Below are 16,399 nucleotides of genomic sequence, written 5' to 3' on the forward strand. Positions count from 1 at the left end.
CGTAGCTTACTGAGAAACTGAGCTGGGTTTCTCTCTCTCTCTCTCTCTCTCTCTCTTTCTATCTATCTCTCGTGCATGCGTGTCATTAGCAATGCAAAACGTCCGACCGGTTCCTGAGAGAACTCATGCAAAGTAAATAAAGCCGGAAATCAGCGAATGTGAGCCAACGGAGAGCAGACAAACCTCGGGAAAAGGGGATTTTCCGATCGCAACTCTTCGCCCCGACGGAGGAGCGGGAGGTTGCGGTCGGCGAGACTCAGAGCACCTCATGCAACAGTGCGCTTCGAAGGCCATATTGTCTGTCTGTGTGTGCGTATTATGAGTCAGAGATCGCGTTTGCCCAAAAGGATTGCCATTAAAGTCAGGCCTGTCAACCTTTGATGTACGCTGCTAACGAGGTTACAAGTCATGGCACATGGAAACACTGACGAGAATAGTGTGATCCCATCTGTAATATTTCCTCTTTCTTCTTGAAGTTATCTTGTATTTTTTTTCTTGTTTTTGACTTTCTTTCTGTGTAGGTAAAACGTTGACTTGATGGTAGGTTAGAGTGGATGCTGTACTCGAAGAATTCTTGGCGATCTCTTTTTCCATTGATGTTCGTATGTGGTTGTGTTGCATGTCGGGAACAAAGACCGAGTGATAGCAGATCCCATTCTAGCGACATTTTTATTTTTTACGAAGATTTGCGTGTTTGTTAAAATATCGCGTAGTCGAAGTAATAAGTAGGTATCCTTTATCTTTCCATACATCAATAACACCACCGCCTGCTTCGTTACCTGGTTTTAATAATGCAGCCGTAATTGGCTTTTACTTTTTTCCCTTAATAACAAACAGATTGCCGAACTACAAACAAAACAATAATTGTTTTGAGATAATTACTTTTTCGACTAATGTAAATATTAGTGTCCTCTGGGCATGAGTTCATTTAATGCAACAGGAAGTGCATCGCAACGCATGCCCACAAGGTCGTTTACCTAATCAACCCATCATTAAAGACTTTCATTCTTCAACAACAAAAAATACTGAACAGAGTTACAAGACTTACGAGAATCTTAAAAGCTAAAGGGCTTTCCAAATAAAATATAATAGCGTAATGTTTTATTTCTTTTGCCATCACACTTATTTTGTAAACAGCAACGCTTTGTATTCTTCTCTCACAATTTTCTGAAAAAAGTCTTAATTTTGACAAGAAATACCATACACAAACGTTATTATCTGAAGTAAAAACAATCCTTTTGTTATTAAGGATATTTCGAGTCACGTTTCAATCTTCATAAGGAATTATACCAAATTGGAATATATCATAATAAGCGCTGTTTATTAAGGAATAAAAGAATCAGATTTCTTCCCATGTCTTAAAGTATAGACATGAGAAACTTATTAGGAACAGTATTTGGATGCCTTAGACGTTAATGCAAAACTTAAAAATTAAAACTGTCACTAATCATCATCCTACGTTCCTAATAAATTTTTAGGCTTGTATATATTAGCACATTGTTAAATGTCTACTCAACACAACAATTGCATTTCATGCAGTTATACCTCATCGTCATGACAACAGAAGAAAACTACTATCTTCCTAGACTGCAATGATGTCGTATCTCGAGGAAACTTTACATATTACTGTGTATTTCTTGAATAAGTTTTGCAACTTTTAATCTGTGATATCACCAAAGTCAAGGAAGATAGTTATTTTCTCTATTACCATAGTCTATTACCAGTAGTTGAGTGTAATGCAACAAAGATTTTGTACAACCGCATTGTATTTTAAAATTTCGAAACATGTACATAACTAGCGTAGCATTGTTATTCAAATCTTGATCAGGTTTTTTGTAATTAAATCATAGTTATATTCATTACTCACTTTTGGCAAAAAAAAATGCTTCCAATTCCTCTTGAAAAAAAAGGAAACAAACGTAAGCAAAAGTATTGTAAACACGTGTTTACTAAACTACAACAATCATTGATGAAAAACAATCGATCAAGGAAACACAATCATTTATTTTTCAGGATTTTTCGATTCAAGTTTCAATCTTCATCAGGTATGATGTCGATAAACGGAAGTATAATAATAAAATGTGTTACAATGTACATAAGGTACACAATTTTCTAACTAGTACTTATGTAGCCTTTTTAGAGGTGAACATTCACTGTTTAAGAGTTGACAAAGAAAGGTGCATAATGAAAAAATTTTAGAAAAGAAAAAAAAAACAAGCATTGCATCAAATTTAATAAACGATTTTAATAGAATTCAGACACACTATTGTAGCAAAGTGTTTTGATAATATCCAGTCGCATGACTTTCTCCCACTCAATAAACACACGCACAATCTTTTAAATATATCTTATATAGGGATTGTTTTAGAAATTTTTCATACGCCCGAGTTTCGAATAAAAAGATTACATTTTTTTTCTCTTATCAACAAATACATCGTCTACACAAGATACTCTGGAACCCCAAAAAACTTTGTACAATTGAATATATTTATATTTATTTATATATATATATATATATATACTTTGTACTCTACTTGACAAGTTTTTAATAAAGGAATGATAGAAGGTGGCAATAAATTTTTAATCAGTATAATACAAGGTTTTTAGTGACTAAACTGACTAGGTCTAAGGTAACATAATCACAGCACAAAGATTACTGTTCCCATGTTACCTTTTTAAGAAACATGACTAGAAATTAAAGAGGTCCAAGTCCGTGAGTCCAGTTCTACAATCTTCGATAAAACTATTGCACTTAGACACAAAAGTTAACAAAAATAACGCTTAGAAAGCAAAGCAGAATAATAATGGGGAAAAATCCATCATAAATTACTATACAGAACGAAAAAAAAAATGGTATATATGACGATTGGTGGAACGACTTCTTACGTTATAGAAGAGGAATGTCTGGCCTACGATATACACACACAGCGATGACGTCACCACATGTACGATGGTCATGCGTAATGAGGATAAGAACTGATGTGTGACGTCACATGAGTCGGGTGATGGGGCATGGTGTGGCTTGAAGCAGCGGCGATGTTGGAGTACAAGTTGGCACTTGGATTTGTCCAATACGATGTCGGGGAGGGGAAGATGCTCCCCGTAGTTGAGGGTATACCAGTGTGAGCCCCAACGGCAAAGTTCAGTTTGGGGCTGTGATGGTATCCAGACATGAAGAGGTCCGATTGGTATTTGTATGCGGTGGGGTCTGCAGCCGTTGGCTGAGTAGCTTGTGCGAGTCCCTGGAAATCGAACTTGTAAGCGTACCGCTTTCCGTGTACCTTTGTCATGATGTTTTTGTCGTAGTAATACCGTAGGGCACGACTCAGTTTGTCGTAGTTCATGTTTGGCTTGCTCTTGCGTTCACCCCATCTTCGAGCGACTTCGTCAGGATCTGTGAGTTTGAATTCGCCATTTGTGCCTTCCCACGTGATGCAGTTGGCGTTGCTGCTATCCGATAGCAATTCTAGGAGAAACTGCCATAGTTGAATCTGGCCGCTGCCTGCAGAGGGAGCCACATGAAATAGAGAAAAAGATGTTAAGATTTCTTAAAAATAAATAAATAATACTAATAAAAAAGCAAATAGAGATTATTATTCCAAACAATAAAAATATATTGTCTTTTGTTGTTGTTTAGGAGTTTAAATGCCTTTTTTTTTCGTTGTAAATTAGTCAATATTCGACTGTGAATTTCATGATGATTCAAACATGATACATTATAAGTAGTGCTAAACAATTATCTCAATCATGTTTTTGCTTAGTCTTTAAATTCAGACCAGACTTAGAATCGTTGTTTAATGATATTTTCTACTATATACGTGTTGCAGGGATCCAATATGTTACAGAACCTGTTGGATCCCTGCAACACGTACATGTAACAGAATCCTATTGGATCCCCTCTATATACGTGTTGTAGGGATCCAATAGGTTCTGTGGTTCTGATTCATAGACCAATCCTCAAAATATTAATTCTTTCAAACATCACATCTTTAGCGTGTAAATGAGAAGTAGATTATTTAGGAGCTGCTGTATAAGATCATATGAGCGTGTTTTTGTTTTTGTTTTTTAAAGTTCGACAATGAAGTTTGGATTTTCATTGTCGAATATTATCAGTAAATGTTGCATGTGGAGCCTCTGTAGTTCATTCGGTATAGACAAGTTGGAAACCTTTTTGGTTTTCAACTCGTTGGAAAAATTTGAGTAATTTTTAATTACTTTTTTTATTAAATTTTGTTAAATTGAAATAATTTAAGTAAGTTATTTTAATCCTTTATCCAAGTGTAAGCAAACAAAGTTTGCGCCTGAAGTATCTTCAGGACTGAGGCAACTCGTGGTAAAGGTGGACCAAACTCTCATCACTCCTTGTCTTAGTATCTCCCATAAAATAGACAAAACCTTCCAACATCTTTCTCTAAATCCAGAGTAATTTAATAATAAGGTGAGACACCTTTTTGCAACTCGTATAGGTAATTAAGAGTTCTCCATTACTTCCACCTTAGTATCACCACGTCTGGGTCTGGCTCTCACTGATGAGACCTTAATAAAGGTCGAAACCGGTCTGGGTAGTGGCCCTTCCCTTAATGCATAGCATTATACATGTCCACAAGGAGATGTGCTTTGCATTATGGGAGATACCAAGACAAGTAGTGATGAGAGCTTGGTCCACCTTTACCACGAGTTGCCTCAGTCCTGAAGATATTTGAGGTGCAAACTTTGTCTGCTTACACTTGGATAAAGGAGTAAACTAAATTTATTATAATCTAACCAAGTGGAAAAAACTTCCAACATCTTGAACTGTTATTGGGTCTTTTAAATCAAATGGTGAGAAGAGGGTTTCTTCCCCCAAAAACGTGGGTTCCCCCCCTTCAAAACAGGCAAAGTAGCCTCGTGAACAGTTCTCACATAAATAAGTTGTGTGAGAACTGTGATTCGTCGTAACTCCTAATTAGGACGAAAGAATTGTTGCATATCACACTAGTACATCTGAATTTTATAAACTTGGAACAGCATTGATCGCAGAAAAAAAAACACAAACTAAATTCACAGATTAAAAATACAGATTAATCCTAAAGCTACGAAATTTCAGAGAAAAAGGACTGAACCGACGAACTGTACACAAGATGGTTACCACAACATCCTTGAAGACATCTCTGACCAACTTTTGATCTGAGTCCTCGATCCAATATCATCGCAAATTGTCATTAAAAACGTTCACCATCCGGTCAGTCGCAGTGTTATGTTTAATAGTAGATATCTTCGCTTTATGACTCTCTCTCTCTAAATGACACCAATCAATCCAAGACGGTTAGGGATTAATTTCCTAATTATTCTAGAAAACAAAACAAGCTTTATTGATAGATGAATTGCGTGTCCGAGTGACTATGCGCTTCGCAACCATATGCTTGGGAAAGGAGTGTTCTGGGTTCGATTCCCGTCGTCGACGTGAGGAGCTTAAGGATCTTTCTCAGCCATAGCTAAGTTAGCCGGTCTTGGGGGTAGACAGCAGGGTTTTTCTCCCCAGTTTATCTGGGGTTTTTCCTGCCGCAAGCAGACAAACCGGTCCCATGAACACACACATCTACAGACATAGGACTAGTCACCTTATCCTCGAGACCGGTACGGCTGAAAAGGGCTAAGGATAGCCCCGTGGCAGGCCACTAGGCCTAATACGTGAAGGGAAGAAGAAGAAGAAGAATTGCAGTACTCAGAAATCAGTCGTCAAAATTAGAATACTGCTCAGTATTTATTCTAGTGCTGTTGCGTTGTGACTGCCTTATGTCGTTCTTTCCAGGATGGCTGGTCATAATACGGAAAACTATCCTTACTGGCGCTCCGATGGAACTTCGTCCATAACAATACACTCGGAACGGAAACACCTGGGTTCGATTCCCGTCTAGGATGTAAAGAAACTTCATAAGGTTTGTTCTTCATCTGAGGGCGATTATTTGGTCTCATATGGAGTGGAAAGATATGTAATCTCACATTTTAGGCAGTGGCTCGAAGAGCATGTACAATCAGCAAAATCAGTATATTGTCCTGCATCCTTAGTTGCTTTGGCCGCAACTCCAAAGATGACCAGACAGCCTAGATCAGTTACGCCATGTTTTGAAGCACAACAGTGAGTGCAGTGAAGGAGGACCATAACAAATTCTAACCGCTCGGCTTGAAATGTTGAAAATGTTCTGGCAAGAATTGTTACTGACAATCATGCTAAATGTGGCTCACGTGTAATTTTTAAAAATTTAGGAAATGATTGTAGACAGTTGTAGAATGTATCTGCTTGGTTACTATATATATATATTATATATATATATATATAATGATTGTAGACAGTTGTAGAATGTATCTGCTTGGTTACTATATATATATATTATATATATATATATATATATATATATATATATATATATAGTAACCAAGCAGATACATTCTACAACTGTCTACAATCATTATATATATATATATATAATATATATATATAGTAACCAAGCAGATACATTCTACAACTGTCTACAATCATTTCCTAAATTTTTAAAAATTACACGTGAGCCACATATATATGTAGAAAGTATTTTACCTTGGGTATAATAAATGTTAAAAATACCAAGCAATTTTAAACCTGGTTTTACTCCATTTCCCAAGTAAGCAAACAGACAAGTAAGTCAAGTTTGCACCTGCAAGTCTAGCTGATCCTACAGGTAGTGCAAGACCAAGGCAACTCGTGGTAAAGGTGGAATAAGCTCTGATCACTAATCTTAATATTTACCCTTAATGCCAAAACACATCTCCAAGAAGGGGATGTATGATGTTTTGTATTAAAGGCAAATGTATTATAAGCGCTGTATTACTAAATCTTGGTATTTCTAGCCTGGCTCCCACTGATGAGACCTCAATGAAGGTCGAAACCGGTCTGGGTAGTGGCCCTTGCCTTTAATACAAAACATCATACATCCCCTTCTTGGAGATGTGTTTTGGCATTAAGGGTAAATATCAAGATTAGTGATCAGAGCTTATGCCACCTTTACCACGAGTTTCCTTGGTCTTGCACTACCTGTAGGATCAGCTAGACTTGCAGGTGCAAACTTGACTTGTCTGTTTTCTTACTTGGGAAATTGAGTAAAACCAGGTTTAAAATTGCTTGGTATTTTTAACATATATACACACACCCACACATACTTTACCAGAAATTATATTCTTGTTTTAATTCTATATTAATTTAATATGTATCCCATTATGTAAAACATTGGGAGAATCACTAATTAGATTGGTTTCGGTCTTTAAGAATATAGTTTATTGTCAAGTATAATATATATTGTAAAAAAAGTAAAAAAGCTTTCAAAATTTATTATTTTTCAAGAGTATTTAATAATAATGCAAGTCACCTTTTTTATGCTTAATTACAGAAAATATATGAAGTCTGCATTAAGTGCGGGGAAAAAGCTTTTGAGAAGAATCCACCGTGAGATGCTGTGTTTAATACCTTTGGAGGGTAATGAATGGCAATGCTGTAGCCAAAGAAGTTCTAACTTTGGCTCGGCTATTGCTGTTACCCTCTTGCCATGATCAGAGCTTTAATAACTCAATAACACCTTATCCCTACACTATCCTCTACAGATAACGGGGAAGATGAAAAGCATTCTTGCTTCGCCCCTTTAAGCCAGTCCTTATAAGGGGAAGATATTGTGGAAAAGTCCTTTTTAGGATTTCCAGGGTAACGAATGGGAATGTAGTAGCAATGAATTTTTAACTAAGGCTCGGCTATTGGCCGTTACCCAGCCATGACTGGAGCTTTTAGCTCAATAACACCCCATTTACACATATTTTATTCATTCAGATGACGGGATAAGGAGTCAAGGATTCAGTCAGATCGCCCAGTTCTTTTAAGAACTTAAGAACATTCGATTTTCTATATGTCGAATTCTTAAAAGAATATCTTGCGCACATTTATGCTATCAAAACAAATCCTTTGAATCAAAAATTGAAATTGATTCAACAGGAGATTTTAGTTTTCATCGCAAATTTCATTGAATTCCATCCAGAGCCACGGAATTGTTACTTTTATCTTTTTGAATAGGTTTGTCAGTTTTCTTTCCCCACAAATTGTGTTTGATTTACAATTTACGTTTCATTAAAGAACGCGTGACACATTTTAATAAATAAACTATATGTGAAATATCGGTCCAGTTAAAGGCGAGTTAAACACGTACGGATGGACCAGAAACAAATATAAATAGGTACTTACGGATTTTTCGATACGCACCTGACTAAAAAAAGGATAAGTACTTCTGAAAATGCACTAAAAGTGAACAGTATTATTATAACAATCAGAGGGAGCGCGCATGCCAATATCGCCTGAATTACATTATTTTGTTTGAGTGTAATTCTTTTCTTCGAAAAAATAGGAGTTTTGTTCTGGAGTTCTACAGAATTTTAAAATATCCGCTTCAAACCATTTGGAGAATTGGCGACTTTCTTGATGAATAACAGCAAGGCTTAAAGTATAGAAAGCGATTGTGAGTGAGTGATATTTATAAATAATTTTATTCGCGCTAGAATGTGCGAGAAAGAAAGAGAAGCAAATGTGGTTAATATTCTATGAGAGATAACATTAATGGCATAAATTAGATTCTTTGTACATAATGCTTCTATCGATCAAATTTACGAAAGTGGTCACAATAGGCGCAATGTTATTGCTACGTATACATCAACGGATATAAAGAGGTTTACTGTTAATATTTTCAGGTTTTCCTAGTTGTTTCATAACTTCCTGAATAAGTATCTGAGTTTATAATCAACGGAATCTGTGCACATATTTCGCTTGAAGCATATTCGACTCGTCGTTTATTAAGGAAAGCAAATTTCTTGTAACTTGTAGAAGTGGTTTTAATTCAAGGTGTAAGTAGAAATCATACTGACATTACAAAGTATATTAAATTCCTTGGCAAAAACACGAGTTCTGGTTAATATATTCAAGTAAATGCATTTAAGGGGATTTTCTAAATATTCTTAAGTGGAGGGAGGGGGTACTTTAATCGTGGTACAAACTAGCTGTAAGCCAGTTCACTCCTTTTCCGGTATTATCATTTCTTTACATTTTACGTGCATGATATTTTTTTCTGTGAATAAAACCGATATATGCAGTTTTTGTGCCATGGACACTCGTCCACAGAACAAATACTTTCCTTCTTAAAGCCATAATGAGGTTCTATTAAGCTTTCAAGAAGTCGATGCTTCAATGTTTGCAAAATCCTGTGACCAGTTTGTGACAAGTTTTATCACATCCAACACTAGTCCTTATAAGGACTGGCTTAAAGGGGCGAAGCAAGAATGCTTTTCATCTTCCCCGTTATCTGTAGAGGACAGTGTAGGGATAAGGTGTTATTGAGCTATTAAAGCCCTGATCATGGCAGGAGGATAACAGCAATAGCCGAGCCTCAGTTAGAACTTCATTGGCTACAGCATTGCCATCCATTACCCTCCAAGGGTATTGGATTGAATGAATCAATCCTCTACGATCATATTCATCTCGTTCATCCAACACTAACTCATGTCGCATTTCATTTATAACAATAAGATGTAAAATTTTTAAAGGTGTGTTTAATATTTTCTAATTTTTAAAAATATTTACATTTTTACATTTTTTTCTTAAAAATTTTAAGTGAATATAATTTGTTATTATTTTCTATATAAATAAATTTATTTAATAAATTATGCGCGCATACAATGAAGGCCGCAAATGCATACTCGAAGGCATGCAACAGTATTGGTGATTATATTACGCACGAATTTTTTTTTTTTGAAGGATGCATTTCAAAATGATTAACTGATGCAAGATCCAAATAGTAACAGAACGATTAATGAATTCAATTTTAGATAGCATAAATTAAATATTATGTGTCAAATTTTCGAACATGGCAGAATTCTGAAAGAAAAAATCGGGCCAGTCTTTCTCATGTACATCTAGTCTAGCTGCCACAATAATTAATTTTTTCTTTAATTGCATATTTTAGTCAATAAACTGGGTTTTCTGCGCCTCACTTGCTAAAAACTTAATTAATTCCATATCTAAAGTATCCCATTTACGCATTCAAAAGATGTTAGCAGGAGAACTGGTAGCATGTTGAGATTATGAATGCAAGCTGTGTTAAAATAATGAAATTCGCATGGAGTTTCATTTAAATTCTAGCGAGTAAGGAATGTTGGATATATTAAGTACTGTATTTGAATTTCGTAAATGAACAGTAAGACATTGAACTGACGCTAACATGAGATTGTGTGTCTGCGCGTGCGCAAGTCTGAGAACCTATTATATGGATGATTTCTATATAATATGCAACAGTTCATTTCCCATTACCAAAAAACCGTTATAATTGCAACGTAAACTGATTTAAGTTAAAGATATTACAAATTACATCTTTCGTTTAAGACTGTTTAAACTGTTGTGTATACTAATTAATTCTGAGTCATGTTTTTCATTTTATGCTCAAAAACATGCGCATGAAATGAACGTTAGATAAAATAATGAAATAGTTTCTTAAATGTCCTTAACTCCTTAAAAGGACTGGCTAGATGGGGGGAAGCAAGAATGCGTTTCATATTCATTTCATTCCCCCGTTATCTGAAGAGGACAGTGTAAGGACAGGGTGTTATTGAGCTATATAAATTGAGCTCTGATGGCAGGAGGGTAACAGCAATAGCCGAGCCTCAGAAGTTCATTGGCTACAACATTGCCATCCATTACCCTCCCTGGATATCCATTTTAGTCGCCTCGTACGACATGCATGAGCTACATTTGGGCTATTCTTATCCCGGCCACCACATGGGAAATTGTTTTTTAATGTCCTTATAGTCCTTAAGGATTGGCTTAAAGGGGCGAAGCAAGAATGCTTTCATCTTCCCCGTTATCTGTAGAGGACAGTGTAGGGATAAGGTGTTATTGAGCTATTAAAGTTATGATCATGGCAGGAGGATAACAGCAATAGCCTAGCCTCAGTTAGGACTTCATTGGCTACAGCATTGCCATCCATTACCCTCCAAGGATATTCGATTGAATGAATCAATCATCGCATCTCACGGTCGATTGATTCCCCACTGCCTTCTTTTTTAATGTAATATTCGTCTTATTATTTATATTCAAATCATTCTTATCAAAAAATGACGTACTTAGTTTTTAACCGTTACTTCCTTTGTTTTTTAAAAAATAAATATATAAAATAACACTTTTTTTAAAAAAAAGTGTTATTTTATAATAAATTAAAATGTTTTTAACATTATGTTTATTATTTTGCTGACTTTCAAAATGAAATATACTTAATAATAATAATATACTTAATAATATAATTAATCTTTTACTTAATTTTAAAACAAACACTTTTAATTAGTTGAACATTATTGTTCAGAGCATGTCGTGCTTCACTTCCACACAATGTAGCTCAAACACAAGGGATACTGATAGTCTGTGTTGTATTCTTGTGACAAAATTGCATCCTATAATCCGACTGAATCTCTCTCTGTTTCGAGAGATGATGGTTCTTTTATTTATTTTTTAGTGTAAGGGACCAATATTTTTGAAAAACAAGGGAAACACAAAAATCGTAACGCATTTAATTTTGTTCATTTTAATTACATCATGTGAGGAAGTCATACGTTGTATATTTCAGCTTGTATTTCGTGTCACAACGGTTGCATACGCGAGATCCTAGAAAATAATCCTAGGAACTCATTTTCTGACTCGTAAAGAAAACTAGTAATCACTGTAGTTGTGATAATGTGTATAATAAAATCAATTTGAATAAAATGAACGTGTTGTTGATTCCACTTTAACTGATTCTCTTTATATATACCAAGAGGCGGATATAGAATTTAGCAGATGATGTTGTTAGTTATACAGTATTTCTGAGTTGTGAGTTATTACCGACGTTATAGCAAATAATATATATATTCGGTAGACCCACTTTGTCAGTGATGCTCAACTAGCAGGGGTGCAACGGAAGTAAGCATCATGCTTATCAATTAGTGATATGTAAAAGGCTATTCTCAAAGCAAGTCTAAGTAAGGGATTACAGAATTTTAAAAGACGATAAGAAGAATAGTGTTGATGGCCTAAAGGGATTTTTGACGCCATTAGAAACTTAGAAGGCATAATGCGAATAGGGGAAATTATTGGGAAGAACGAGTATGAAAGAGAAAACTGAGAATAGGACAGTATCCTTCTGCCTTTTCATAATTTCACTAGCGATTACTAGTGAAATTAGGAAAAGGTATAAGGGGAAGTGGACAATTTCTTTTTTTCTTTGTCAGACTGTGGATGAAATGGAAAACGATTTGGTCACGTGCTGCTCTGGAAAGTCATCTCGAGAATGATAAGTTTATACTTTTGTTTAAAAACGAACTTGAATCAATTGGTCTTATATGAAGGCAGGTACAAAGCAAAATGATATTGCATGTGATCTCCTACTGTCATACAACGTTAACAGGTCATAATGCAGATTCTAATAGCCTTAGTTGCCTAAACCGTAATTCCAATCAGAGTAAACCAAACCTCGTGTTTTATCAGAGAGGAAGAATGGAAGGCACTTGAGAGGAAGTTAAGTATTGTTTGTTGTTTCGAAGATAAGATCGAAGCGAATTTGGTTAGTGTTACGTATGAAATTTCTTCCATAGATTTCTGCTCTTTTCGATGGATGCGTATCCCATAGAAATTTGCTATTAGGGTATTGCATTCCCTGTTGTCTGCATCAATTTTGAGAATATGTTTTGGTGTGTTGATAGCTCGGTAGAGGATGTATTTTTATTTGAAACATTTTTACCTTATGTTTTGTAGCACTTTATTCGATAGCTCACAGTCGTCGAGGAAGTTCTTCTGTGTGCCTTCTGTGAAGAGCCCATTTCTGCCAGCATTCTATTCTGAGCATAAAAGTTAATACCTTTTATAACGTTCATCGTTATAAAAGGAATTAACTTTTTATAAATGATACCTTTTATAACGTTCATCGGTTTATGTCCGAGTATTGGCTTTGATTGCGATGGACTGTTTTAGTATGTTTCTCAAGAACACCGTATTTGTTTAATATGAAAAAATAAATGAATTTATTGCAATTTTGCACTGTCTTATGTTTAGGCCACAGCTTTTCTTTAGGAAAAGTTGGATGAGTAGCATAATTGTTTTTCTTAAATCATATGTGGGTGTCTATGGTGTTTTAACGATATTGCAACCGATTATGAGTTACAACTTTCACTAAACAGGGAAGGGATTGCAGAAATAAAAGCGAAGTGTTGGTAGTTTTTGCGATGCCTGAACATCGATCTATTCACAACGACCTAAAGGAAAATTGGATTGTGGAACTACTTCCGATAATAACTTCAATCGCACACTTCTTATTCGAGGGAAAAATTTACCAAAGGAGATTGTCCGTTATGTCAGTGGCATCTTACTCATCACCACAGAAGTTTTCCTTTGGAAATGAAATCCATGCTCTGGGCAATTTTCTGAAACCAATCATTATTCACAATAATCAATCACTTAAATTTAGTATTCATCGTAAGACGGCCACTAAAGTAAACAGTTGCAAAATGTTCCGCAGTTTTCCCTTATTCAACTTCAATTCAACTTGAAGTTGAATACATTCAACTTTGAGTGCTCACCTTAACATTTAGATTACCGTATTCAACTTTTGTTGCGGTGAATATTTCCACAGGTGTAGCTTTCCGTTTATGCAGCAGCGATCATGGAAAAATTGCCTTATCTTGGTTGTGGAATGTCTAGCCATTAAAAAGGAAGCAATTCGCCTACATATAATTTCTCCCACAAGTAGTACCGACTAATGAAGTGTTTTGAAAGGTTATGTGATAAACACGCTTCATTCAACGGTTTTGACAAAGAAATGCAGCTGAAAAAAAATTTACCCACTGTTACGTCTTCTCCATGTCATTCACACACCCTATACGGTCATCTCTCGTTTCGTCACTATTATAACTACCTCGTACATGATCCTCCGTAGCTCAGTACGAAGCCTCTTGGTCGGAAAGACCTAGGTTCGATTTCTGCCTCTGGTCTCTTTCGACTAAAGGTAAGTTAGCCGGTCTTATACTGAGGTAGAGGGTTTTTTTTCACCCGGAAATTTGAGTTTTTCGTCCCTCAGAACAGGCAAAACGGCCCGTGAACACACAAGGATCTGCAGTCATAAAATACATACTTAAACCCTCATTGTGAGGGCTTAACCCGTCTTAAGGGATGGGGGAGGAGAGGGGGAATCCCATAGGAAATAAATACTGCAGCGTATTTCTTTCCATATTCTCCTCATTTCTCTCATTCTGTAAACATCCCTATTTGCATTATATTCTTCGGGGGGGGGGGCTTGTGACTCCCACTCGATAAAAGTTGTAAACATATTACTGTATAATATTTATTTTAGAAATTATCTGGAATCCAAAGATGATGTCTTTTCCAAGCAATTTTGGGCGTCCGTTAAGTCAGGTGGTGATCTCACACCAAACGATGAATTCATCTATCACCTGAAGACTTTCACGAACAGCCACAGCGGGATTTGAACCCATCGCACATTGTTTGAAACATCAAGACGTTGTCGACTCGGAAGACCCCGTCTTACTATCTCCTTTTAAAATTTTAATCCAAATAAAGATTTACAAAACCCGAATTAAATGGTATCACATTTCAATCACGTTGATTCATAAGAAATTAACTTGCACAAAGTATTATTAAGAGGATATTCCTTTCCCACATGGTTCGCATACAAGTCTCCTGTTGTTTGCCTATTCAGTGTTTAAAATAATTGTCACCTGTCAGTCAATTAATCTAGAATTCAGAAAAATTTCATCAGTCTTCTCGTGATATTTTTTTCTTTGGATTCCCGTAACGTTACGCACCCACAACCGTTACGACCCAAATCGAGAAAGGCACATGATCAAGTACCCTTTTAATAGTATAATTCAAGGAAATATTACGTTTTATTCGCTTAATTGTTTTTAAACAAGACGTGTGTGGGAGTGGAAGAGAGAGATTCTATTTTTGATTGAATTTATACTTTTCTGTTATGGCTTTTGGGAGATTTTACTTTTTTGTTGAAAGAAATGAATATTGGGAATAATGCTCTTTTCTGAGGAATTAATATAGGAGACTATTGTTTATCTTTTAATTTTAAAATGGGCGAGCATTTTATTATTGTTTGTTTTGATTGAATCTTTTATTTCAAGCAGCTGGCATTCGTGCAATGGCAGATTCCAGTTTTTCATTAGTGATGAGCGACTTTTAATATTGTTGTAGAGCAATTTAATAATGAAAAGCATTTTAATAAAAAATAGAACACGATTGGAAACTGCAGTTGCAGAGGGAGAGGTTGAAGAAACTATTTGATCAGCGTGATGTTTTAATTTACGATGTTGCATTTTGTACATGTACAGAGTTTCCTATTACGTTTTCAAAATAATATCTATCTACATAAGTAAACCCCGAGTCCTTATAAGGACTGGCTTAAAGGGGCGAAGCAAGTATGCTTTTCATATTCCCCGTTATCTGTAGAGGACAGTGTAAAGATAAGGTGTTATTGAGCAATTAAAGCTCTGATCATGGCAGGAGGGTAACAGCAATAGCCGAGCCTCAGTTAGAACTTCATTGGCTACAGCATTGCCATCCATTACCCTCCAAGGATATTGGATTGAATGAATCAATCACCGCATCTCACGGTCTAAACCCCGAGTATGTAAACCACCTCCGATTAAAATTGTTCATATTCAATAAACTAAATGGTAAGAATACATGTTTTTCTAAATTTAAGAAAATACATAAAATATTGCAGTTTAGTATAATGAAATTTGAACAATATTTTATATTAAACATTCTGCATTAAAAATTTTCTAAATAAAAGAAGACTTTAATTTGCTGATAAAAAAGCGTGTATGTACAAATTAATCGTTGATCTACTATGTTAGATCTCAGTAGCTAATTTTAAATCATGAGTTATTTAAATTTTCATTTTATATGTCTAAGCAAAGAGTGTGATTTATTTATGTATGTGCTGATATACACATAGAAAGAGGGTGGAAAGTTTGACGTTAGGAAAAAAAACTCCGCTTTCCGCTTCGAAGCCCGGACGTTCATTTCGTTAAATGAATATGGAAAAGAAAACTAATTTTCTTTTCACAAATATAAATATAAACAAATAGGAACCCCAATTTTCACACAACATAGTCCTTATAGGACTATGTTGTGTGAAAATTGGGGTTCCTATTTGTTTATATTTACAACATAGTAGTTCTTAAGTTCTTAAAAGAACTGGGCGATGGACTGAGTCCTTGACTCTTTATCCCGTCATCTGAATGAAGAAAATCTGTGTGGATGGGGTGTTATTGAGCTAAAAGCTCTAGTCATGGCTAGGTAACG

At 35.5% G+C, this 16,399-nt stretch overlaps 1 protein-coding gene across 1 annotated transcript in view; it reads right to left on the reverse strand.

Annotated features, from left to right (window-relative positions):
• Nucleotides 1-2,572: 2,572 nt before the first annotated feature.
• The window catches only part of LOC150096569 (retroviral integration site protein Fli-1 homolog), a 164,142-nt gene continuing 150,315 nt past the window's right edge, over nucleotides 2,573-16,399 (reverse strand). The window contains exon 7 of the mRNA XM_090408640.1: nucleotides 2,573-3,502. Within this exon, the coding sequence (XP_090264766.1) occupies nucleotides 2,955-3,502 (548 nt within the window). The 3' untranslated portion in view covers nucleotides 2,573-2,954. The remainder of the gene's footprint in view (nucleotides 3,503-16,399) is intronic.

Source organism: Typopeltis vanoorti, chromosome 18, assembly GCF_054136105.1.
Source record: "Typopeltis vanoorti isolate ZY-2024b chromosome 18, IOZ_Tvanoo_1.0, whole genome shotgun sequence".
In the NCBI taxonomy this organism is placed as follows: domain Eukaryota; kingdom Metazoa; phylum Arthropoda; class Arachnida; order Uropygi; family Thelyphonidae; genus Typopeltis; species Typopeltis vanoorti.